Source organism: Sarcophilus harrisii, chromosome 2, assembly GCF_902635505.1.
Source record: "Sarcophilus harrisii chromosome 2, mSarHar1.11, whole genome shotgun sequence".
In the NCBI taxonomy this organism is placed as follows: domain Eukaryota; kingdom Metazoa; phylum Chordata; class Mammalia; order Dasyuromorphia; family Dasyuridae; genus Sarcophilus; species Sarcophilus harrisii.
In genome coordinates this window covers 178,774,349-178,799,968 of record NC_045427.1, presented here as the reverse complement: position 1 = coordinate 178,799,968, position 25,620 = coordinate 178,774,349, and the positions used below count along the sequence as shown (strand labels likewise).

Here is a 25,620-nt window from a genome sequence, read left to right as displayed (position 1 = left end):
CTTCTGGATATATTTCATCATTAGGAAAATTTTCTTTATTTCAAATCTAAATTTGCCTCCTTTTAACTTCAACTCATTGTTGCTTTTCTTAAAAAGAAAAAAAAATCCCAATACATTTATTTATTTTAGTATTTTAAAATTAATTTTATTTTTTTCAATGATCAAATACTTATTTTTTTCCCCCCCTCACACTTCCTCAGTGGCAGAGTGGGTGAAAGAAAAAAATAAAACCCTTTTAACAAATACATATAACCAAGGTAAAACAAACAAACCCCTCCCAGAAAGGCCATATCCAAAATAGTATGTATCATTTTGAATATTAGTTCATTACCTTTCTGTCAGGAGATAAGGAGTTTTATGCATTAACAATTGTCTGGAATCATGACTGATTACTGTATTGATCAGAACTCTTAAATCTTTCAAAATCGTTTGTTTTTATAGTGTTGTTGTCAATAGTAAATTGTTCTTTTGGTATTTCTGCTTACTTCATTTTGCATCAGCCCATAATAGTATTTTCAAGTTCCTTTGAACATCTCCTTGTTTATATAATAGTGTTCTATTATGTCTACATACCACAATTTGTTTATCCCTTCCCTAATAGATATGTATCCCATAGTTCATACTTCTTTGCCACCACCAAAAGAACTGCTATAAATATTCTTGTACAACCAGGACCTTTTCTCTTGTTAGATCTCCTATAAGTATAGGTCTGTTTTTACTGGATCTACTAGTATTTACTTAGTCTTTTTATAAAGTAGATTTACCAGATCAAGGATATGCAGCTGAGTAATTTTTGAACAATGTACCAAAAATCTTTTACAGAATGGCTTTATCAATTCACAATTTCAGCTCTTTCAATATCTTTTTTTGATCAACTTTGCCATTATGATGGGTATGAAGTGAAACCTGAGAACTGCTTTAAGTAGCATATGTATACATACATACATACACACACATACATATGTGGTTTTTTAATGTGGATAAAGATGGCCTGGATCTCTTTCTCTGAAAGGTGTCCATATTTTTTGATCATTTCTCAAGTAGGGAATGGCTCTTATCCTTTTTTTTTAAATTTTTATTTAATATCCTTTTATTTACAGGTTATATGCATGGGTAACTTTACAGCATTAACAGTTGCCAAACCTCTTGCTCCAATTTTTCACCTCTTACCCCCTATCCCCTCCCCCAGATGGCAGGATAACCAGTAGATGTTAAATATATTAAAATATAAATTAGATACACAATAAGTATACATGACCAAACCGTTATTTTGCTGTACAAAAAGAATCAGACTCTTGAAATATTGTACAATTAGCTTGTGAAGGAAATCAAAAATGCAGGTGGGCATAAATATAGGGATTGGGAATTCAATGTAATGGTTGTTAGTCATCACCCAGAGTTCTTTCTCTGGGCGTAGCTGGTTCAGTTCATTACTGCTCCACTGGAAATGATTTGGTTGATCTCATTGCTGAGGATGGCCAGGTCCATCAGAACTGGTCATCATATAGTGTTGTTGAAGTATATAATGATCTCCTGGTCCTGCTCATTTCACTCAGCATCAGTTCGTGTAAGTCTCTCCAGGCCTTTCTGAAATCATCCTGTTGGTCATTTCTTACCAAACAATAATATTCCATAATATTCATATACCACAATTTATCCAGCCATTCTCCAACTGATGGGCATCCATTCAGTTTCCAGTTTCTAGCCACTACAAAGAGGGCTTCCACAAACATTCGTGCACATACAGGTTCCTTTCCCTTCTTTATAATCTCTTTGGGATATAAGCCCAGTAGTAACACTGCTGGATCAAAGGGTATGCACAGTTTGATAACTTTTTGAGCATAATTCCAAATTACTCTCCAGAATGGTTGGATTCGTTCACAACTCCACCAACAATGCATCAATGTCCCAGTTTTCCCGCATCCCCTCCAACAATTATCATTATTTTTTCCTGTCATCTTAGCCAATCTGACAGGTGTGTAGTGGTATCTTAGAGTTGTCTTAATTTGCATTTCTCTGATTAATAATGACTTGGAGCATCTTTTCATATGACTAGAAATAGTTTCAATTTCTTCATCTGAGAATTGTCTGTTCATATCCTTTGACTATTTTTCAATTGGAGAATGGCTTGATTTTTTATAAATTAGAGTTAATTCTCTATATATTTTGGAAATGAGGAATGGCTCTTATCCTTACAAATGTGAATCAGTTCCTTAAATGTCTTAGAAATGAAACCTTTTCTTTCAGAGAAACGTCATGTAATGTTTTTTTCTTCTAGTTAACTGTTTACCTTTTAGTTTTAGCTGCAATGGATTTGGGTAAGCATTTTTTAATTTTATGTAATCAAAACTGTCCATTTTATCTTTTTGTGATTCTCTCTATCTCATTTGGTTGTAAACATTGCTCTATTCTTAGACTTGAAAGGGAATTTCTTCCTTTCTCCTCTCCATACATTGTTTCTAATTTTGTTTTCTGTAATCAAGAAAAACTGGTTCCACGTGTTTCACATGACAGGCTTCCAAATAGTTAAACACCATTATTTCTATTCTCCAGGCTAAACTCTCAAAAGGTCCTTCTCTTTAACAAAGCCTCCTTCATATGACATAATCTTGAGGTCTTTCACTATCTTGTCACCCTCTTTCCAGCTCTCCAGCTTATCTGTCCTCCTAAAATGTGGCATCAAGTACAGAACACAGTATTCTAGATGTGGTCTGATTGGGACAGAATACGATAAGACTGTCATCTCCATTATTCTGGATGCAACGTCTCTCTTAATGCAGCCTAACATTATTAGTTTGTCGCGATTTTTTTCTTGTTGCAAGAATGTGCTCTTGCAGTTCACTAAAACAACTAAGATCTTTTTTTTTCCCCAGAAGAATTGTTTATTCTTGAATGCCTCTTTTATCTTATTCTTGTAAAGTAGACTTAAAAACATATTTTGTTTTAATCAGCAAAAATATGCTGTCATTTCATTGTCCTACTCCAACTCCCCTCCATTGCAAACAAAATAAAAATAAAACTCATTACAAGCAGGTATCCTTAATCAAATTTCTATTTTTGCCATGTCAAGAATAAATTTGTCTACACTTTGATTCTTTCATCTCTCTATCAGGAGGTTAAGAAATGTGTTTCCTTATTAGTCTTTTGGAATCATAATTGGTTATTATAGTGATGAGAAGTCCTTATTCTTTTGAAATTGTCTCGATCACAATGTTGTCATTGTGTTCTCATTTTGTTCATTTCATTCAGCAATAGCTCATACAAGTCTTCCTGGGTTTCTCTGAAACCCTTTCTTTCATAACTACTATTACCACCACTACCACTTCTCCTCCTCCTCCTCCTTCTTTTTTCCTCTTCTTCTACTTCTTCTCTTTGTATTTTATTTTCAATTCATGGAACAAAACAAGCATTTCTGTAACATCGTACAATAAAAAGATGATTGCATATGAAACTATAAATTTGGCATACACAACTGGCTACTCTAAATATACCACAAAGCTGTTGTGTAAATTTTTTTCCCCCTTTTTTCTGTTCTCTACCCTCCTGCCCAAGAGATGACTACCAACAGACATAAATATGTGTGTATATGTATACACACACCTACCTATATATACATTTTGTAAAATTATTCTATATATACTTCAATTTATCAGTTCTTTCTGTAGATGCATATATCATCTTTCTTCAAATGTCCTTTATTTTTAATTTGTGTATTTATAATAGTCAAAATTATTTAGTCACTCAAAAATCATTCTTAAAACAATATTGCTGTTACTATATGCAATTCTCTTGGTTCTGTTCACTTCGTTCATTATTTCATACGAATTTTTCCATGCCCTTGAGCATACTTAATACTTAATGTTGGCCAGCAGGTGATGTCCACGTGTAGAGTTACACTTTGGGTTATTGAAAAAGTGTTTCCTATGACCAGGGAATTATCTTGACAAAACTCTTATTAGTTTCTGCCCTGCTTCATTTTGTACTCTGAGGCCAAATTTGCCTGTTATTCCAATTATCTTCTGATTTCCTACTTTAGCATTCCAAACCCCTACCATAAAGATCTTTTTTAATATAATTTCTGGAAGATATTGTAGGTCTTCATAAAACTCATCAACTTTGACTTCTTTGGCATTAGTGGTTAGATTTGTATTCCTGTGATGTTGATTAGTTTGCCTTGGATTCAAACTGATATCAGTCTGTCATTTTTGAGATCATATCTCAATGCTGCTTTTCTTATCCTTTTTATTAACTATAAGGGGTACTCCATTTATTTTAATGGATTGTTGCCTACAGTAGATTGTTCATCTGAATTTAATTCACTCATTCTTGCCCATTTTAGTTCCCTAATATTCAAGATGTTGATATTTAATCTTTCCATCTTCTGTTTGACCATATACAACTTATCTTGGTTCATAGATCTTACATTCTAAGTTCCTATGCATTACTGGTCTTTCCAGAACTAGAGTTTCCTTTTGTCACCATACTAGAGTTATTTGTAGTTGTCCTCTGCTCTTCCCTAATAGTATATTGGACATCTTTCAAATTGAGGGGCTCATCTTCCAATATCAACTCCTTTAATATTTTAGCATTGTATGGGGCTTTCTTGGTTAAGATACTGGAATGGTCTGCATTTCCTTCTCCAGGATTACCTCTTCCATGATTTGTATGGAATAGATTCATTGAGCTATGCAGGTGCTTCTACCACAACAAGTTAGTGAAGCTATAGAAAATCTGGATAGTATATTAAAAAGCAAGGGCATCACCTTGCCAACTAGGGTCCCTATAATCATAGCTATGGTTTTCACACTAGAAGGGAATTATGAGAACAGGACTATTTAAGGAAAGCTGAATGCCACAGAATTGATACTTTCAAATTGTGATCCTAGAGAAGTCTTCTGAGAATCCCTTTGACAGAAAGGAGATCAAATTAGTCATACTTCAATAAATTAATTCAGACTATTCCCTATAAGGTCAGATACTGACATTAAACCTTAAATATTTTGGCTATGTAATGAGGTGACACTTAACTGTTTATGGTCCATTCCTGAAAAGTTCCTGCTCACCAGTGCTCTTACCCCTCCTTCCCCAGCCATTGTGTCTCCCGATTGCTGGAGCTATAAAGAATCCCTGGAATTCTTCACTCAGTGCTGACTGCCTTGAGATGACAGTCCAACTCAGCCCTGGGGGCAACATGGATCCTGTTTTGTCCCCAGCACAATCTCTCCCTCTCAAATATTAAAAACTCTAATCTCTATCTTGCCTCAGTTTCTTCAGCATTACACTACACGATAGGCCCAGCATCAACATCCCTTGGAGAACTGCAATTCAACTTTTTCATTTATTACCAAATATTATCCTTCTAACAATTTCTTACTGTTTCTCTTTCTATGTCTGTATTAATTAGTCCTGTACTACACAGGAAAAAACTATTCTCAACTCCCACTTCCTGTTCTCTCATCTCCATATTCCTCAGCCCTACTTTATCCATGTCCCATATCAATCTCTCCTTCTATTACAAGTGAACACATTTTCCTTAATCTAGAACTTTTTTTTTTTTGCTAATATTTTCATCAACTAGTCCTCACTGAGACCTGGATTCCCTCTCCTTCCTCTCTACAATAATACATAACTACATCTTTGTCTCTTTCCTACCACTGACTCTTATCTTCACACCATAACCTTATTTTTCCCCTTTTATCCCTCTCCCTATTGGTCCTGGTAGGGAAATTAGAATCTGTTTTGTTCCTCATTCCTGTTTAGGAGATTAATCCTTTATCACCAGCACTCATCAATCTTTCCTCCTTTGAAATTTACAATATAAACATTTTCTACCCGATCCAGATTATAGTGGCTGTGGTGATATGTCACCAAGTACATTCATCCTTCTTTCTTAAAGAATTTAGGACTTGGTTCATCATCTTTTACTTCTCCTTAGTTCATGCCCCCCTTATATTAAGAGATTTCAACATCCCTGTTGAAGTTCCCCTAAGCTTCTAATTCCTCAGTTTTCTTAAATTCCATGACTTATCTAGCACAGCAGTTGTGAACATCAAATGAGATATTTGTAATGTGCTTTGCAAATTTCAAAGTGCTATATAAATTGATGGTTATTATAATAGTCATCATAACCATTATGATGATGATGATGGTAGTATTACTCCTTCACAGCACCTTGCCCTCCCCCCCCAAAGTGATGGTCACATTTTGCATCTCTCACTATTACTCTCAAGTATTCCATATTGCAAAAAGTCATGAGCCTCATTCTCTCTTCCAGTCATCCAAGTTCAGAGGCTAGACAAAAGTTAAGATTTTCAATGTTTCAGGATGCAGTAGGTGACCTTGGCCTAAGTTAGGTCTTTCTTGGGTCTCAGTTTGTCTAAAGGAAATACCCTTAGAATTTCTGTCCAGAAAAGAAATTAATTGCTATTTATACCATGTTAAGTCATCAAATCCTAAACAATGAGTCACAAATGCTTGGGTTGGGGGCTTTTATTGGTCATTCAATTTAAGTCTAATGACTTAGGTTTAAAAGCTAGTTAAATAGCTCCATTTGAAATAATGGAATTGTCCCAGCTTTTTGAAAATGAGAAAAAAATAACAATAAACAAGAACAATTTTTTTAAATCTAGGCTTGAAGCCTCAAAATGTTATATAAAGTATGTGACCAAAATTCTATTCTTGTGGACAGTGCACCCACATTTAGCATATGATGTCACAAACCACAGTTTAAGAAAAGCTGAAGGATATAATAGTGCTAATAAATATTAGGGGCAGAGGCTTAAGTTTCTGATAGGAGGATGCTGAGTAGGTCTAGGACACCAAGAAAAAGAGTAGGTCTGGGTCAAGCAAGCCACAAAATGTGGCAGCTGTCATGAGAGAAATGAATATGCTTTCTGGTAGCCACAAGGAGCAAAAAAACTAAAACTGATCATGTTTGAGACTTAGGAATCCTAGTGCCAGGGCAACACCAGCACCAGCAGGGGAAACAAGTGGGCTCCTGAAAGAAAGAAATAGGCCAGGGGAATATTGTCATTTGATTGAGACCCTTGAGTTGGTGAGATCCTCTTCACCAAGAGGCAAGGTCACCAAAAAAAGTTATTTCTAAGATCTTTCCCACCTTATTGTTATTTTGAATAAAAATATTCTTTGTTCAGTGATTTTGTCAGTCACAGATCAAATGAAAGTAAGAAGACTAATTTAAATAATCCCCCAAACCCCTTCAGGCTCTAACATTGGGATTGATCAAATCTAAAAAGCTACCTCTTACTGTCAGTTTAATGGAGATTATCCCATAAAGCTAAATTTAGATAAGCAGTGAGATAAAAGAAAAGGAAGGGGTCAAGGAGAGAGAAAGGATTGGGTAGAGAATAGGGTTGACAACTGGCTAGAATTTGACAAAAGAAATTAGTTACTTTGCACTTATGGTGGTGTTATGGGCTTTTTTTTTTTGGGGGGGGGGGGGGAGGATTTGACTAAAAAACAAACAAAAACTCTAGTAGAAACATGATTGATCATTCAGTTTTATGTCCCACTCCTTCAAGCCCCTAGTTCCCTAGATGAAAATTCTTTTAACTCTTCATCCTGTCAAGTAAAAGGATATTCTATGTTATATGAAAATTATTATCAGTGAAGAAAATGAAGTAAAGAAAAAAATAATCGAAATGTTTGAAGATGAGACTGCTATTATTACAAGGTAGGTCTCATTTATTTCTATTTTCTAATGGAGTCTGTATTATTTTTTGCAAACAGACCTCAAAGTATACTACTAACAGTTCTTTCCCTAGGGTCCAACTTTGGGGAAATCCCTTCATTTTTCTGGGCCATTTCCTCATCTGTACCATGAAAAGGCTATACTAGATTTCATCAGACCTCTGGAATTCTGGGATTGTGGATCACTTGAACAGTGAAATGGTTAGAATCTTTGATTGCTACAGCCCAAAAGCATGCATAGAAGTCACCTAATCAAATCTCCTTTTTTAAAATGAAAGTTTCAAATTTTTAGAAACAATGCAAAGCACAAGTGCAGGTGGCAAGGAATAGGGACTAAGATTTTAAACCAGATCTTCTGACTCCAAATCTGGTGCTTTTTCCACTATAAAATAGCAAATGTTCTTAAAGTCTGTAATCCCATTCATTCCTCAAAAATCTTAACAACAGACACCTGGCATCAAAACAGTTCTCAAAAATGAGGGAAAATGAAGCATTCTAAAAGAATTTTAAAATCTAGTATGATTTTGACATTTACAAAATTTATTGTAGCTTCAAGACAATAGTTGATTTGATTCCACAAAGAATATATACTTTTATGTTTTGTTTATGGCAAACAGAAAAAAAAAAAAAAAAGAATCTCAATGTTAATTGAAGATCTATACTTTGAAAAAATTAAATGTATAAATAACATTTCAATTCTAATATCCTGATTTTAACATTTAAAGTCTTAGGTAAGACTTAGTATTTACGTTGTAGAAGCAAACTAACAGACATCTTACCAATTTACAGTATCTGATTAACACTAAAAATATAGAACTTTTTTCTTTTTAAAGCCTATTTTGGCAACTTCAGTAAAGTTCTCAGGCATTTCATATTTCTTCTTTCAGGCTTTTCCCTATTATTAAATTTTAACTCGTTGTAGATGAGCCTCCGGACCTTATTTCCTGGTTCCTTACTGGAAGGATATCAGTAATCCAATAATGAAAGAGAGTTGCAATTTCTCTTGCATGATCTGAAAAGAAAAAAAAAACCCAAACAATTATGCATTATAAATTATAATTCTAGTGTCTGTCATATACAAACTTTGAAAACCAAATAAATTGTGAAAAATTTGCCAGAAGGTAAATCTGACAAGTAGGAATAGCAAAATACACATAAATGTAACAAATGTGATTTAAAGATGAGAAAATTCTGATGTGTATGTTACTTTAGCTTTGACTCTTGTAGATTTTAGAGTTCTCTTAGAAAATAATCTCAGAAACTATAGTAAGCCAAATAATATTTAATTTGTTTCTATATGGATATCATTAATATGACTTCAAAATTCATCACCAGATAGCCAACTCTTCAGTGTTGAGCCTCTCTGAATTTTGCTAAACTGAGCTTCAAAATGAAGACACTGGAACACAGGTGTTCAATAATTAAAGTCTTTCTAACATAATAAAACTACTGAAATCCAGGGTTGCTTTGCAATAGACTTATTTTTAAAGGGCTGGCAGCAAGCATTTATTAAACCCTACTATGTGCTAAGCACTGTGTTAAGTAGGGAGAATACAAATCCAACAAAATTAAACAGTTCCTGTCCTCAAGGAGTTTACAGTCTTTTCTTAAAAAAGAAAAAAAAAAAGTTGTATTGATTTTTTTTTAAGTATAATTATCAAGTATTTTTATTTCTTCCTTCCCAGAAAGATATCCCATATGAAAAATATTATTGTTAGTGGGGGAAAAAAAATCAGTAGAACTGGTTGATAGTTATCCTTTCCACACTGAGACTTTCCCAATTGTGGTTTCAATATATCATGGATCAGTGTGAGAAATTAAATGGGAATTTGGGGGAAGTTTTGCAGATGACATAAAAACGGCTAGCAGATGACATAGAGTCTAAGATCAAATACTTAATCCAAATTTTGCAGTAAACACCCCACAAAAGGAAAAAAAAAAATTCAGATTTCTTCTCCAGTACAAAGGGAGGTCCCATTTGATCTTTATAATTTAGTGTGTGTGTGTGTGTGTGTGTGTGTGCGCGCGCGCGCGTGTGTGTGCGTGTATAATTCCCAATTGCTAGATATTGCAGTGATGGTCCTGGAATAAGGACGATTCATCTTCATGAATTTAAATGTAGACAACATCTGTGTGATCCCCAGCAAGGCACTTAAAGTGTTTGCCTCAGTTTGCTCATTTGGAAAACAACCTAGAGAAGGAAAGTAACCACACCAGCATTTTGTTCAATGGAGTCACAAAGAGTCAGACAACTGAAAAATGACTGAACAAACAACTGATGGGCATCTATTTTGTTTCCAATTCTTAGCTATCACAAAAAGTGCTAATATAAATATTATGGAATACATGGAAATTTATCTATGGCTTCCTTGGCATATGTGCCCAATAATGCAATCTTTTGTTCATGGGGTGTGGACTTTTTTCCCCTTTATTTGCATAATTCTAAACTGCTTTTCAAAAAAGGTCAGATCATTTCACAGATCCACCAACAATGTATTAGTGCATCTCTTCTACCATACCCCATTCAACACTGCCTATTGCCATTTTTTTGTCATATTTTTTTTTCAATTTGCAGGGTGTGAAGTGAAATCTCAGAGTTGTTTTCATTTGCATTTTTCTACTTATTGATTTGGGTCATTATTTTAAAAAAATAGTTCGCTATTAGTTCGCTAATGTTCTCTTTCTATTTTGTTATTTGGCTAAAGAACTCGCTCTGGTATTTGGAAGACCTAAGTTCAAGTTCCTTCTCTATGGCATACTGGTTGTATAATGCTAAGTAAGTCACTTAACCTTTCAATGCCCTAGGAATTTCTCTATTAAGTTGCACTGTAAAAGGAGTTTTTTCCTCCGGGAGTTCTTCATATCAATGATGTCACACATTTAGTCTCCAGTTTCACTATTCTTTATTCAAATATTTTAAAGGATAATTGTTTCTATATTATTCTTTGATCCACTTATTATTTAGAATATTGTTACTAAGTTTCTATTTAGGTTTGTTTCTTTTGTTTCTATCACCTTTACTGACTCATTTTTCTTGCAATATGATCTGTAAAGGATACGTTAATTATTTCTTAATTTTCACATTTATTTATGATGTCTTTTTGCTCTGGTATTTGATCACTTTTTTATGAATGATCCCTCTGATGCTCATAAATAGGGCTATTCTTATTTGGAAACTGCCAAGGATGTTTCAATTCTAATTTTTCCAACACTTTTTTTGGATCTACTCAACCAAACTAGTTTTAACTTGTACATCATTCTCTTAAGATTCACAATATTAAAGCATCATATAATTATTTTGTTACTTTTTGCAATTTATCTAGAGTTTCCTTTAGGAACTTGAATACTATGTTATTTAAAAATAGATGTGTATGTGTATGTATGCACACATATAAACATGTATATCTATTTCTATATCTGATAATATTCTTTTACCTTCTTTGTTGCTTTTATTGATAATAAAGTTTTCCTTTTTACCTCTCTCTTGACATGATCAATTTTATCTTTGCCTTAAATCATGATTACAATTCCTATCTTTTTGGGGGATTGAACTAAAATATAATACATTTTATTCCAGCTTCTAATTTTTAATATGTAGAGGCTGGCCTTAAGAGTTAGGATATCTTTGTTTCAAATTCCATCTCTGGCATATACTACTTGTTATCTAACTTTTTAATCTCCTAGGAAAGTCTATAAAACTACCATCAATTACTGATTTGGAAGAGTAGAAGGTGTTTCATTTTTGGGAGCTTATGTTTCTGTTGAAATCACATGCTTGGAACTCCCCCAAGTCTCAAAAGTATTTATATCTTTTTTTTAACTTGTAAAATCTATTTCATTGATGACTTTCATCTTTCCATTATAGTCATTTGAGGGAAAAGACCTGTCTTCATTCCAGAATAAATTTCCCTTATGTCAAAGAAAATCAAGTAAGTACATCTATCGATAAAGTTTCTACATTTGACAATCTAAACATCATTCTTTCCCAAATGGTCCTTGTAGCTCAGGAGGGAAGTATGTTTCATTATCTATACATTTATTAGTTTAAAAATTACTTGGAGTTCAGTTTCAATGATCTTTTCATTTATATTGTCTAGTCACTGTCTATATGATTGAGTCTAATAATCCATTTCCGTTTTTTAAAAATGCTATTTTCTCTGAATTTTATATAATTGTAATTTCTTACTACATAGTGATATTTGTACTGATATACCAAAGTTTTTGTTTTTTAAGTTTTAGTCATTTCTGAACTGATGGGCAAGCCCTTTGTTTGCAGTTCTTCACTGTCACAAAGTATATGGTTGGGAATATTTCAATATACTTTACAATTTTCAATAAGTATTTCAGTATTTTTTATAATTTGCAATAAGTATCTGAATGCAGCAAATTATTTTGCTAGCTTTCTTATTCAATGTTCTATTTTCTTTCATTTTATTGATGAATTTATCCCATTTATACTTGTTATTATTACATTTATGTTTTGTTCAATTTATTTTTATTATTTTTCCTCCTAAGTCTACACTTAGTCCTTGAAATTTATTTTGACTACCTACACTAGGTCTGATCCATCTCCTTCTACAGTCTCTTTCATAATCCTTCCATTTTCCTGAGGTTATTCCCTATTCCCTGCATTTATTGTTATTATTCTCTTATTCCTTTGTTAGTACTAATATAAAACTATAAAAAGAGTACAGAAGACTGCTTCTCCCATCTCCTTACCTTCTCTAATTTGAATAACATTTCATCTCTAGTTCCCCTTTCAAAATAAAAATCCCTTTACTTACTAATAGATTCTAGAATCTATTACCTCATTTGTGGGCTTTATCTTGATGTGTTCTTTCTATTGTGTATCCATAATACAAGTGGAACATCTAGAAAACAAAGACAAGATTCCTTCTCTAGCTAGCTCATTTGTTAGTTAGGGATGGAATACAGATATGGAGTCAAGGAGATCTGAGTTAAAATTTGCCCTAAAAACCTCCTCCTTATGTGTTCTTGGGCAAGTCACCTACCTTCTGTTCACCTCACTTTCCTTAGCACCTACTCTGTAGGATTACTGTGAGGATCAGATGATCACATGGTGCCTAGAACCTGTCGTATGCTGAGACTGTCTATTAACTGAAACCTGCGGCCTCCATTATAGCCTTCTCCCTGTGTTGCAGAGGCATCCCTAATTTTCTAAGTCACAGTAGGCCCTAAGCTCTGGCAGATCCTGCCACATCAGGAATCACCGTGGTCAGATAGCAGCAGAAGGTATGATCTAGTGAAGGGCCTCCTCCCCAGAAGCTGGGTCACTTAAGCGGCCAAGACTTCTTTTAGCCACACAACTCATTGGGTAGCCTGCCAGGTCTTGGTGAAGGGTAAGCCCATACAAAAACAGGTCATTTCCAGTATTTTAGTGCAAAAATTTGATTGATTTGAAGGTTGTGAGAAAGACATAAAGTGAGACATACCTGTGGAAGCATTCCTAGCTGAGAGATTCAATATGCAAAATCGGATGAGGCACTTTTGCTCCATACCAAATAAAACATTTGAGTAAAAAATAAAAATGACTACGGAGTAAAATATGCCATAAAAAACTGTGTGTGTGTGTGTGTGTGTGTGTATTTATAGATAGCTACAGATACTTTGTGATAATATGCCTAAAAATGATTCTTTTTCATCATTTAAAAAATCCATATTACTTCTATATTCATAGTCTTTCTCAATTTATGCTTTGAAATACATACATATATATGCACATATATATAAATTAACTTTTTGTATAGTGATTAAGATTAACCTTTATTACTATCTATTCTTCACTAGCAGAACAATCAAAAGAAAAAAAATAAGCAAGGAATCTTGGATGGCATCATGAATTTAAAGCTGAAAGATATCTCAGGGGCTGTTTAGTTAATATTCTTACTTTATGGATGATGAAACTGAAGCCTTGAAAGGCTAAGTGCAAGTGCCCAAAGTTTGAAAAGTAAAGATTCAGGTGTGGGATCTTAACCTAGTTCAATTGACTAGAGAGCTAACAACCTTTCCATTAGAGAGTTATGAGGTATTGATCTTTATGTGTTTAATATTAATCCTAAAAGAAATGTGCCTTAAATTCAATAGGAAGATTTCTTTCTTTGAATTAGAATTAAAAATGAATATGGGAAAATTAATTTTAAAAACCTATCTTTTTCAAAAGTGGAATGTAGGAGGGTTAAATCTGCTATCGCTTTTTAAAAAAAATTTTAAAAGTCTTCTTATAAATCCAACACCATATGTCAAACTCCAGCTCAATTACCATTATCTCCAGGAAGTTATCCCTGATCAGTCCAATACAGTGATTTCTGAATTCCACAAATTCATAACATTTATTACTTGTATCATTCATTTGACATATAATTATAAAGAAGCTTAGGCCATCTCTGGTATGTTGTCATTTATGTCTAGTATTAGTAGTTTTAAAAAATATTTTACTTTTATTTTCAGTTCCAAGTTCTCCATGTCCCTGAAGCCCTCTTTCTCTCTACTTATTGAAGTTAGGAAAAAATACTCATTAAACATAAGTTATGTAAAACATATTTCCATTTTAGCCATGTTCTTAAAAAAAAAAAAAAGGAAAAAATCAAGGAAAATCAACAAAAGAAACAAAAATATATTTTAAACTGCACTCAGACCATCTCTTTGGAGGTAGGGAGCATTTTATATTGTAAGAACTTTGGAGTTGTGGTGGATCATTGTATTAATCGGTTAAACAAGTTTTTCACAATTGGTTATCTTTACAACACTACTATTATTATGTAGATTGTTGTTCTAGTTCTGCTCACCTCACTTGTATCAATTCATATTTCTTCCCAGATTTTTCTGAATTTATCCCCTTCATAATTTCTTTCAGTATTATTCCATCATATTCATATACCATAATGTGTCATCATTCCCTAATTGATGAGCATCCTTTTAATTTCTAACTCTTTCCTATGACAAAAAGAGCTAGCATTAATATTTAGCTCTCTCCAACTAGATTTTATACTTCTTGAGGGTAGAACTTATGGTGAATACTTCTTTGCCTCTTCTCTTGGGCTTATCATAACATTCATACAGTAGGTATTTAATATCCTTAATGAAAGTAGAGTACTGATTATCTTAATTTTTCCTTTTTTGGTTTCTAAAATTGAAGAGTACAGGAAATCGAATTATTCTAGCATAGAAAATAAAGGAAGAGAAGAGGAAAAGATAAATTTTCCTACTCCATGTAAAACTATAGAAGACTTCTTTTTGGGATTTATAAACATTCTCTGAATTAATCTCAAGATGAAAAATTAGAGTGATTATACATTTTCCCATAAACAAATCAAAAAAGGCATGAAAGTGTTTTTCTTTGGGACTATATTATTCAACCAAATCACGTGTATTATTATCACATATCCTGATTTATTATTATTTTCTTAAGGTTTTTTAAAGCAAATCTTAAGAAAAACATACATACTATGATTAATAAATTGCATTACATACCAGGTGGCATCATGCACTGTTCTTGGAATTGTTCCAAAGCACTCTTCAATCTCTTGATATCTTGTAAAAGTACCAGAGTTTTCATCTGGTGCAAAAGTATAATATCTGAGGAAGCTATGCGATGAAACTCAAGATGTTTAAAAACCTCCTGGATAGTTTCCAAACAAGCAACTGAACCAGAAGATTTAATATTACCTACAGAAAACAAGGCAAAATCATTTAACATTTTATTTAATGATATAAATTTTTTAAACTTATGACAATTATCACTCAATTACCTTATATAGGAAATACATTGGTCAATACTACAAAAGGAATGATCATAATACTACCTGATATGTATGTATAATTTTATAATGGTACTTTTATGTATATCATTTCATTTGATTTTCATAATTCTCTTAAATGGACAGCATTTTAAAAAGTCAGCACTGCAAAGTTTGACTCTAAAATCTATTGACCAATACCATGTTGCCCTCCGGAAGACAATTCAGTACTCTGACAAATGATTTGGAGGGCAGGGTGTGCACATGTGCACATACACACTGCCTTCCCCCCAATATGGAACTGAATAAGAACAAAAATCTAAACTGACTTTCACTACACAAGCATGTTTATTCTATTGATTGAAGGTATTATTGGGTATATGTAAGTGTCTTCCCTACTGTACTACATTATATTTGAAAAACGTGCAAAGCCAGGGAGTTAGGAGAGTCAGATTAAAGATAAAAGGCATTTGTGAAATGTGTCAAAGACAAAGAGTTTAACTTAAAAATAAAACAACAACTATAGACAGTCAAGCTGCTGTTAGAAAATTTTTGCATGTTTTTAAGTAAATTGTTTATAAGTAGTTCCAACACAAATGGTTAATTTTTTTTTAATCAAGCCTAAAATGAAGAAATTTATATATAGTTCACTCTCACTTTAAGTAAAATAAGAGTTGTTTCACAAATATAATTTTAGGAATCATTCAGATTTTTGTACTGGCTTTTGCAATGTAGCATCTTAGGAACCATGCAACTGAAAAATTAGCAGTATAAAGGAATGATACAATAAAATTCTTTGGGGCAGAATCAAACAAGCTATAAATTCACCTTACTATACTGTCATATACTCCACATTTTTCCATCTTCTCCATAACACTTTTTGCCAGTGACTAATCCTAACCAGAAGGGAAATTAGGCTAATTTAACTTGTTCCTCATGAATCTATATGGATTAGTCTAGATTTCTGTTAAGATGCTTTTCTGCTTTAGACCCGTGACTTCATGAAAAAGTGAGTTAAGATGGCAGAAATTATAGGAAGGGAGGCCAAACAATTCTGGTGTTCAAGTGAGATTTCAGGATTGGCTATACATTTCACATTTCAAGCCAACTACATAGAAGTAACAATTGAAGCTATAAAACTATATAAGATTGGAGGGAAAACAAAACAAAACATCAAAGAGAGAAGAGGGACTAGAAAGGATAGAAGTTTTGGAGGCCTGGAGGAAAGTCAGACTTGGGGGTCAGAGGAAGAAGATGAATCAGAGAAGGAATTCAAATAGTACTTGAATAAGAAAAATGGCGGATATCAGTATTATGGAAACTAAGGAAAGAATCTATTAAGAGGCAATGGGCAGTCCTTGATAATAAATGCTACAGAAAGATGAGAGGGGTAGCACTGAGAAAAGGCTTGAGGGTTTAGTGAGGAACAGTTATTTGCTAAATTCAGTGCTCAAGAGACCTGAATGTTTTCTGCCAGAGAGTAAAGAAAGGAAATGGAGGTTTTAAATAAATAAATAAATGATAAATAAAAACAATAGTTAGCTATCTTTCCTTAACCAGAATTTCTCTTTTCATGCAAACATATTCTATACCTTGTACATCTAAACACTGCAATCCCAGATAATCACTAAGTAGGTGATTAGGTATGACTTGCTCCAGTGGTATTCCATGTACTAACTCCTGGGACAGTTAGTCTTCATTTTATCCTATAAATCACAATAATCTCCATCTGTCACTGATTATTGCACAATCCTGAGATCTATTCCTTAGCTTCTTGGCCTTCCTCATTCTTGATTTGACCTACATACAAAAAAACTCTTATGATCAGATTTGTCTTTAATTGCTAACATGTAAGCATCTGTAATACAACTCATCATCTTATAAGATCCCATCAGCCTTGGTATTCCACCTGATCCATACCCTCTGTTAAATGAGATATGAACTCCAAAACCTCTACTTAAGTAGATAACTAAGCTTAGAATGTCTCATTTTGCACTTGGTTCCCCACCCTGCTTTTCAGTTTTATTGTGTATGTTTTCTTCTCCCATTAGGTTGTAAGCTCTTGGAAGGCTGGAGCTTTGTATACCCAGAGCTTAGCACAGTACTTAGCACATAGAGGTGTTTAATAAATGTTTATTGACTAACTACCTAAGTTGACTAGGAAGGGTATGAGCTGGAATAATAAATGTGGGAATACATGAGAAACTATGATCCTTTGCTGATGGAATATCTCACAGCTGGTATACCACTAAATCAAAGTCTGTGAGATACTATGGGAGGGACAGTTGTTTCTGTTTCCTGGATCCTAGACTCTTTTTAGATGCACAGGATGGCACAACTGGTATTGCCGAGTTTCTTTATCATATCATAAGATGTTTTCTCCATGAATTACTAATTTTATGTGGTTCATATTCTGCTTCATGAATTTTGATGCTTGTCCTATTTCTTCTATTCCATGTTCTGTTTTTCTTGATTGGGTTCTCTGGGCATCTTAATCAATGTTTGCTTCCTCATCTTTAGAATTTCTTGAATATCAGTCATTTGGAATGATTGGACATCCTTTCATTAATGGTCCAGTTGAGTAGTTGCTCTAACTTCTGGTCATTAATTCTGTTTTTCCAATCAAAAAGTAGAGAGCATTTGATAAAAAAAATCTCTTCCAATTTAATACTCATTAAATTATGGTAGAGAGGGTAAGTTTATTTTGTGTTGTTAAAGGTAGAAAAAATTTTTACTACAGCCTAAAGAAGAACTAAGGTGTCCACATAATTAATGATTTGCTGAAGTAATATTTAAATTCACTGTGCTAAAATATTTAATGGTATTGTAAATTGCCTTTATCAAAAAAAGTTTCTGCTAAATTCTTTGAGAACTAAAGAATGTTTTTGGAATGTAGATAACTACCCTCTATCTAATTTATTTATAAGTTTTTATTTTCATAAATTTAGTTTTTAAAGGAAGTTAAATTTGAAAAATAATAACTGACATAGCCTGTATACTATATAGTCTGTTGAGGTAGACAACAACAACAAAACATATCTGTGAAAAGTGCTGTTGTTAAAGGGACAGAAACTGTTATGCCTCTGGAAAATGAACTACCACCATTAACTAAAGAATCTGAAAAATGTGTATGTATAACATTTCTCAGCAGAGTCAGAACTACTCACCTAACAATAGATGAAGTTCCCTCTGTTCCAGGTTGCTGCCTCAGAAAGGAGCTTGGCTATTCCCAGGCATATGATTGCAGCCATCAGCTGAGAAAAAGATGCAGAACTTCAGGCACATGTGCCTTTTAGAACTAGCATGTGGGGATAAGTTATTTTTTCAAACACACATCTGGACCACCATGGACAAGTCATATCCCACTGCTGAGATCTCTCTTTTTCTGATGGTTTGCCAAGGGAATGCAACATTACTGACAATTGCATTTCACCAGGAAATGAGGAGAAATTATGTGGCCACTAGGAATGTGGAGGAGAGTAGAAATGATAAGGCAAGGACATTTTATTTCAAAGTTTATTTTAAGATTTTTTAAATAGCTCTATCTTAGAACTATTCTCATCAATTTTTGTAACATTTGTGGGAAACACTGGAAGGAGGACAAGAGTGAACCAGTTACCTCCATTTACAGTGAGAATGTTGGCTTTGGAAGTCAAAGGCTTTCGAGTTGAATGTCAGCTCTATGCAATCTGTGTTAGCTAGGGAATGACACTTGACCTTTCATGTTTCCTCATCTTCTGATATGTATCCTAAGCTTCTATATAGCTACTACATGTTTCGATAGCATAAAGGTGGGGAAGATAAATTAATTTTTAGGTTAAGAGAGTATTAAAGGGAAATTCAAAAAAAATCTCAATCATAACTTGAGTATTCTACTATGCAGTTTGTGAGTTGACAGATTACTTGCTATAGTATGATATAATTGATAGAGATGAAGGTACTTTTCAGGTCATCTAATTTAACCTTGCTTCTAATCCAGGAAGAATTTTTGTATCTCTGACAGATGACTATCCAAATCTCAATTCAATACTTCTATTTCTAGGGTGCACATGATGAAATAAATTCCTCCCTAACTTCATTTATTATGCAGACTTTTCCCTTTCTGAAATCTACTACAGTTAACTCTATCTCTTTCATTTTTATTTTTGTTGATCTTCAACAAATGTTCTTCATGTATGTCTTAGTAAATAACATCACTATTACTTCTTCCTCACCAACTTAACTTATTCTGTTCCTTCTGATTAAAATTTATCCTTCCAAAGACTTGGTAACAGAACATACTGCTTTAAGAACAGACCAACTAAAACCAAAACCATGAAAGATATACAACCGACCTACTAATTATGGGAAAATACTCTGCCTACCAAGGAGCAAATAATGTTTAAAAAAAAGATAAGATCTATTACTACCTTTCAGGCCTATCAATAGTTTTAACACACCCCTCACCAAGAACAGTACAATAAGATTCTAAGAATGTTATCTTTATTTTTCCGTGTTATTTTAGAAATATGTTACCTTAAAAGTTGTAGTTTCAACTTCTTTTTTGCTTAACTATCCACATTTATGCATGTACATGAATCTCATCTTATTCTTTATTCACTTCCCATCTTGAGAACATTCTTTGCTTGGTTATGTTTTTAGACATTAATTTAACAATGAAAAATTTTAAGAGTTCCTTCTGAAAAATAGTTATCTAAGTTAATTTTCATTTATAATGAACAATGATTTGCATATTTGTCTCTCAGTTTATTTCCCGGCTGTGATCACCTACATTTTAATTTTGCTTAATTAAAATTTTAGACTCCTGTTTCAATGAAGGATCCACATGAGTGGTTGATAAAATATGCCAAGTCACATCAGTGCCAAAAACAAAAAAATTTTAGTTCAAGAGATCCCTAGAGCATGTGTACATGAAAGGCTCAAATTTATGGAATTTGTCAATCAATCTTAGACACTATTCTCAGTTTTGTGGGATATACAAACTTGATAAACATTCCTTTTATATCTTTATTCAAAATACTGATAAAAATAATGAACTAGGATGAGTCATAGGGGACTCCCTCCAGAATAACAATTATTCATTGATAAACACTGAATATGATTGTTTAAATAGCTAAACCCATCTGACGACTATCATTTAGTATCTAAATCGTCATTTTGTCAAAAATGATATCATAAGACTGACAAAACTGATACTTATCAATATATACCATGCCAATAACATATCCTCAGTCTCATAACTATCAAAAGAAGAAATACATTTGCCATATTTTTCTCTCTAGTAAATCCATATTGACTGCTACAAATCACTTTAAAATAAAACCACCAAGGGGACAGATTTAAAAACCTATACAAATGTAAGGTATTATTATAATTTCACTACCATATATTAGATATTCTTTTGTATATAATATAGCAAATGTTCAATTAAAGACATGCTAAAAATATTAGGTAGAGAAGAGAGAAGAATAAAGTATTAATATTTTTACTTCCAATGACCTTAGAAAAATAAAGTTGCAGAAATTTCCAAATTCTCTTATCCCATATTGACTGCTACAGATCACTTTAAAATAAAATCACCAAGGGGACAGATTTTAAAACCTAAACAAATGTAAGGTATTATAATTTCACTATCATATATTAGATATTCTTTTGTATATAGCAAGTGCTTAATTAAAGACATGCTAAAAATATTAGTAGAGAAGAGAAAGGAAAAAAGTATTAATATTTATACTTCCAATGATCTTAGGAAAATAAAGTTGCAGAAATTTCCAAATTCTCTTATCTGTATTTACTTTATGTGAAGCATAGTTAATGATGACCACCTATCTAAAAATGGAACTATTAATTTGTTTGTGAACATCATCCTTCATAAGAACTTTGCTGAGGTTAATTGTAATATGTTTCATTAGATATAAATATCCGAGGTACAGATATATATCTGAAAAAATTAAAATATCCTAAATTTGTCTCTATACTATTTATTTTTCTTTTGAATATTCTATGGAGAAACACATGAATAATGCTGTCTGTTTTCCAAATTCCAAACTAGTACTATTATTCTAAAGATTAAATAGAAGAGAACATACTGTCAGAAAAATAAATTTCTTGTGTTGCCTTCAAGAAGTTTAGGATGCCATCTGCTTTTTCCTCGGTATCTTTAAAATCTTCTTCTTCACTATTGCTCTCAGGTTGGTATGTAAAAGTGATGGCAGTGGCTCTTGTTAACAGGCCAGCTGCTCTCTTCCTCTCTTTTTGTTGTTTCTTTTTCAGTTTCCTTTTTTTATTTTTGCTTATTTGTGGGCCATCTGTATGCTGTGGCTGTAATTTTTCTTGTAAACGGCTCTCATTCTTCTCAAATTCTGTTTGTTCTACATGGATATTATGGGCACTTTGCAGAATATTCTTTGGTTTCTGCTTTCTTCTTCTTCTTCTCCTCCTCCTCTTTGGTGGCTCTTGAGGATTCTCTTCTGTAAAAACATTAATAGGAAACCATAATCAATAAAACAAAATTGTCACAAAAAACATCTTGGTTCACAGTAATCTAAATAATTGAAATTTAGCTTTATATCCAATACTTGAAGGCAGTGTAGCATAATGGAACCAGCCTAACACTCAAGAAAGCTTAAGTTCAAATCTTGTTTCTGATCCAAACTTGACTTGATCCAATGTGACTCTTATTCTAGTACCTTTCCTCTTTTATTTCCTGTTTATTCTATTTAAGGCCTGCTTGTACATATTTGTTTGCTTATTCTCTAGTATTATATTGTGACCTCTTTGAGAGATGGAGATGTTTTTTGCTTCTTTTTGTATTCCCAGAACTTAGTTTAGACTTTGATATATATTATGTGCTTAATAAATGTTTATTGACTGATTGACTCTGGGCAAATTAAAAAGTGTCCCAGACAACTGTTTAAGACCCAAGTTATAGAAGTGCCAATCTGCATTAGTAGAGATTTCCTCACTTGGAGTTCCCTATATCAATGAAATTACAGGTCTGACTAAGAACAACAATAAATCAAATAGCAAAAATAGCAAAAACCCTAACAAGATTTTAAATACTGGAGAAGGGAAAAAAGTTTTTCATCCCTATGAAAATGGATTTTTCACTTTATCTAACCTTGCCCAATAATCTGTATCAATCATCTTACCATTTTCTTTTTAGTCCAAACTATTCCCCAACAGTTATTTCATAAAATTACCTTATACCACATAATTTGTTTAAAAATAAATATTTATGTATTTCATTCACTGGAAGACATTTCTATATTTCATTCTAACTAAGGGATTCTCAAAGCCTAACTTAGGTTTTTTTTTTTTTTTTAATAGCTTTTTATTTACAAGATATATAATGGGTAAATTTTCAGCATTGACAATTGTAAAACCTTTTGTTACAATTTTTCCCCTCCTTTACCCCACCCCCTCCCTCAGATGGCAGGTTGACCAATACATCTTACATATGTTAAAGTATATGTTAAATACAACATATGTATACATGTCCATACAGTTATTTTGCTGTACAAAAAGAATCGGACTTTGAAATAGTGTACAATTAACCTATGAAGGAAACAAAAATGCAGGCAGACAAGAATAGAGGGATTGGGAATTCTATGTAGTGGTTCATATTCATTTCCCAGAGTTCTTTTGATGGTGTATCTGGTTCAATTCATTACTGCCCTATTGGAACTGATTTGGTTCATCTTCATTGTTAAAGAGAGCCATGTCCATCAGAATTGATCATCATATAGTATTGTTGTTAAAGTATATAATGATCTCCTGGTCCTGCTCAGAACAATAATATTCCATAATATTCATATACCACAATTTATTCAGCCATTCACCAAATGATGGGCATCCCCTCAGTTTCTAGTTTCTGGCCACTAAAAAGAGGGCTGCCACAAACATTCTTGCACATACAGGTCCCTTTCCCTTCTTTAAGATCTATTTGGGATATAAGCCCAGTAGAAACACTGCTGGATCAAAGAGTATGCACAATTTGATAACTTTTTTGGTATAGTTCCAAATAGCTCTCCAGAATGGCTGGATGTATTCACAATTCCACCAACAATCCTACTTTAGGTTTTATTGATGATTTATAAGGATCTCTAATTGACCTAGGTTGTGGACTAACCTCTTAAAGGATCAGTGCTATAAACATAATGGTACCTATGCTTTTATTCTAGCATGAGTAATTTTCTTTAGGATAATTAGTTTAATAAACAACAACCAAAAAAATATCACTTACTAGATAAGCATCTCACTGGTGACTATTTAAAAATAAGACCACTGATCTCTTATTTTGGTGCTAAATAAAGAGTGTAATGTTCAAGTGGATGTCTTTATTAAGGGAATTTCAATACTGCATGTAACTAACTTGTCTAAGCTTATTTGGCCTGTGAGATGCTTTTCTAAATGTTTCTCCAATGTGATGTGTTATCTTCTTGGTTTTTCTTGGCATCATAAAGATAAAAATGGGGGATAAAAGCAATTAATTAACTCCCCTTCAGTCTCACACTGTAACAAGCCCATCTTTTTGTCCCAAACATTTCATTGATGACATCCTTTATTATTCTGCTTCTCCTTTGTAATCCCTAGTTTGTAATATGATGCAGTTTGTTCATGTCTATCATTTATTTTTCCATTGCCCTATGGATAGCAATCAATTTCAATTCTTTGAAGACTATTATTTCATGATTTGAAGTCTTACAATCACACCAGAAGAATTCTGGTATTTAAAAAGATGCTCCTTTTGCTCTGGGGAAAAGCCAGAGACCTTAAACGAATTTTACACTTTCTACAATTTATTTTTACAGGTATTTTTAATGAAATATTTAATTCTGGATCCCACTCATTGATCACTTCTAGTATCTGTCAAAGATATAAAAACTATATGTAGCTTACTACTTCATATAGCCCTTCACATAGGAGGTTAGCAGGTGCTTTACAAATGTTTTTACTATTATCATTATTAATGTTATAGTCTTCATTTGAAAGACCACATAGAAAAAGGATTTGCCCTTTTTAGACTTTGAGGGAAGACCAAGGAATTAGTAGAAATTGTAAAAAGACAGATTTTGGCTTGCTGTTAGGAAAAACTTCTTAACAATCAGACTATCACAAGGAGGAATGGGCTGATTTGGTAATTTTTAAGTTCTTTTCATGTGATATCTTTAAGGAAGGACTGGATAACCATTTGTTGGTGGGAATTCTTTGTTATATAATCCAGCTATAGACTGCATTATAGGTTACCAAGTTCCTTTCAAACTGAAATTTCTGTTATATTCAGAGACTAGAACTGAAAAGAAGCAAAAAATTTGGTTGGATTGCATTGTAAAAACTATATCGTACTTTCAATGTTTCTGAACAATTTTGACCCCAAGCCTTATATTGTTTTGCACCAATCTTTTGATGATGCTTATTTGACTGCAAAACAGAATGCTATTATCTCTGAAGAATTAAGATGTAATGGGCTGAGGTTTGAGTTGATGCAATGAGGTCCCAAGTACGTGAGGCTAAATAGTAACTGGGCTATACTCTCTTAATATACATAACTGGATAAAGAATGGTCCTTGCCCACTCTCCGTGCAAGTTCTGATGTGTTGTATAGGAAATGACGATCTTGGTGGGTGGAGGCAGAGAGAGAGACAGGAAGAGAAGCTGGGAGAGATTGGGCCTGGGTCCATACTCCTAGCTGCTGGTCGTGTGGCTGCTGATCTAGCTAGCTTCTTGACTCAGCTGCACACATTGCTATCGCCGATTATCTTCCACCTCTGATCCTTCTTCACTGAGAATAAAGACTGACAATTTTCCCCTAACCTGAATTCCTGACTCCTGCTGATTGAAAAATACACGATCTTCACATTAAGACACAAAAGAGAAATGTAGATATTCATGCCAGGAATAAACAGACTGAAATATACTTTCATCAACAATTTATATGTAAGAAATGGTTTAAAAGATATTGTCCAGGAAATGATGATTGGGAAGGGAAGTAGACTGGTCATACAGAAAAATGGTAGGTAAGTGGACAGCATCAGTACTAAAAGTATTAGTATCCAGAGCATACTAAAAGACTTGGTGAAGAGTATACAGTGAATTGATTAAATATGTTGTACAATCTTTAATGGCAAAGCACATATGGGAATTAAACAGG

At 33.2% G+C, this 25,620-nt stretch overlaps 1 protein-coding gene across 2 annotated transcripts in view; it reads right to left on the bottom strand.

The window, feature by feature from the left end:
• Positions 1–4,059: 4,059 nt before the first annotated feature.
• Positions 4,060–25,620, bottom strand: part of ERICH1 (glutamate rich 1) — an 84,147-nt gene continuing 62,586 nt past the window's right edge. Inside the window, exons 4-7 of one of the 2 annotated variants that reach the window (XM_031951152.1) lie at positions 21,557–21,937; positions 15,202–15,396; positions 12,518–12,581; positions 8,640–8,722 (exon numbers count right to left, since the gene is read on the bottom strand). In XM_031951152.1, the coding sequence (XP_031807012.1) occupies positions 12,532–12,581; positions 15,202–15,396; positions 21,557–21,937 (626 nt within the window). In that variant the 3' untranslated portion in view covers positions 8,640–8,722; positions 12,518–12,531. Of the gene's footprint in view, positions 8,723–12,517; positions 12,582–15,201; positions 15,397–21,556; positions 21,938–25,620 lie in introns of both variants that reach the window. The other variant, XM_012539911.3, reaches the window with a different exon arrangement.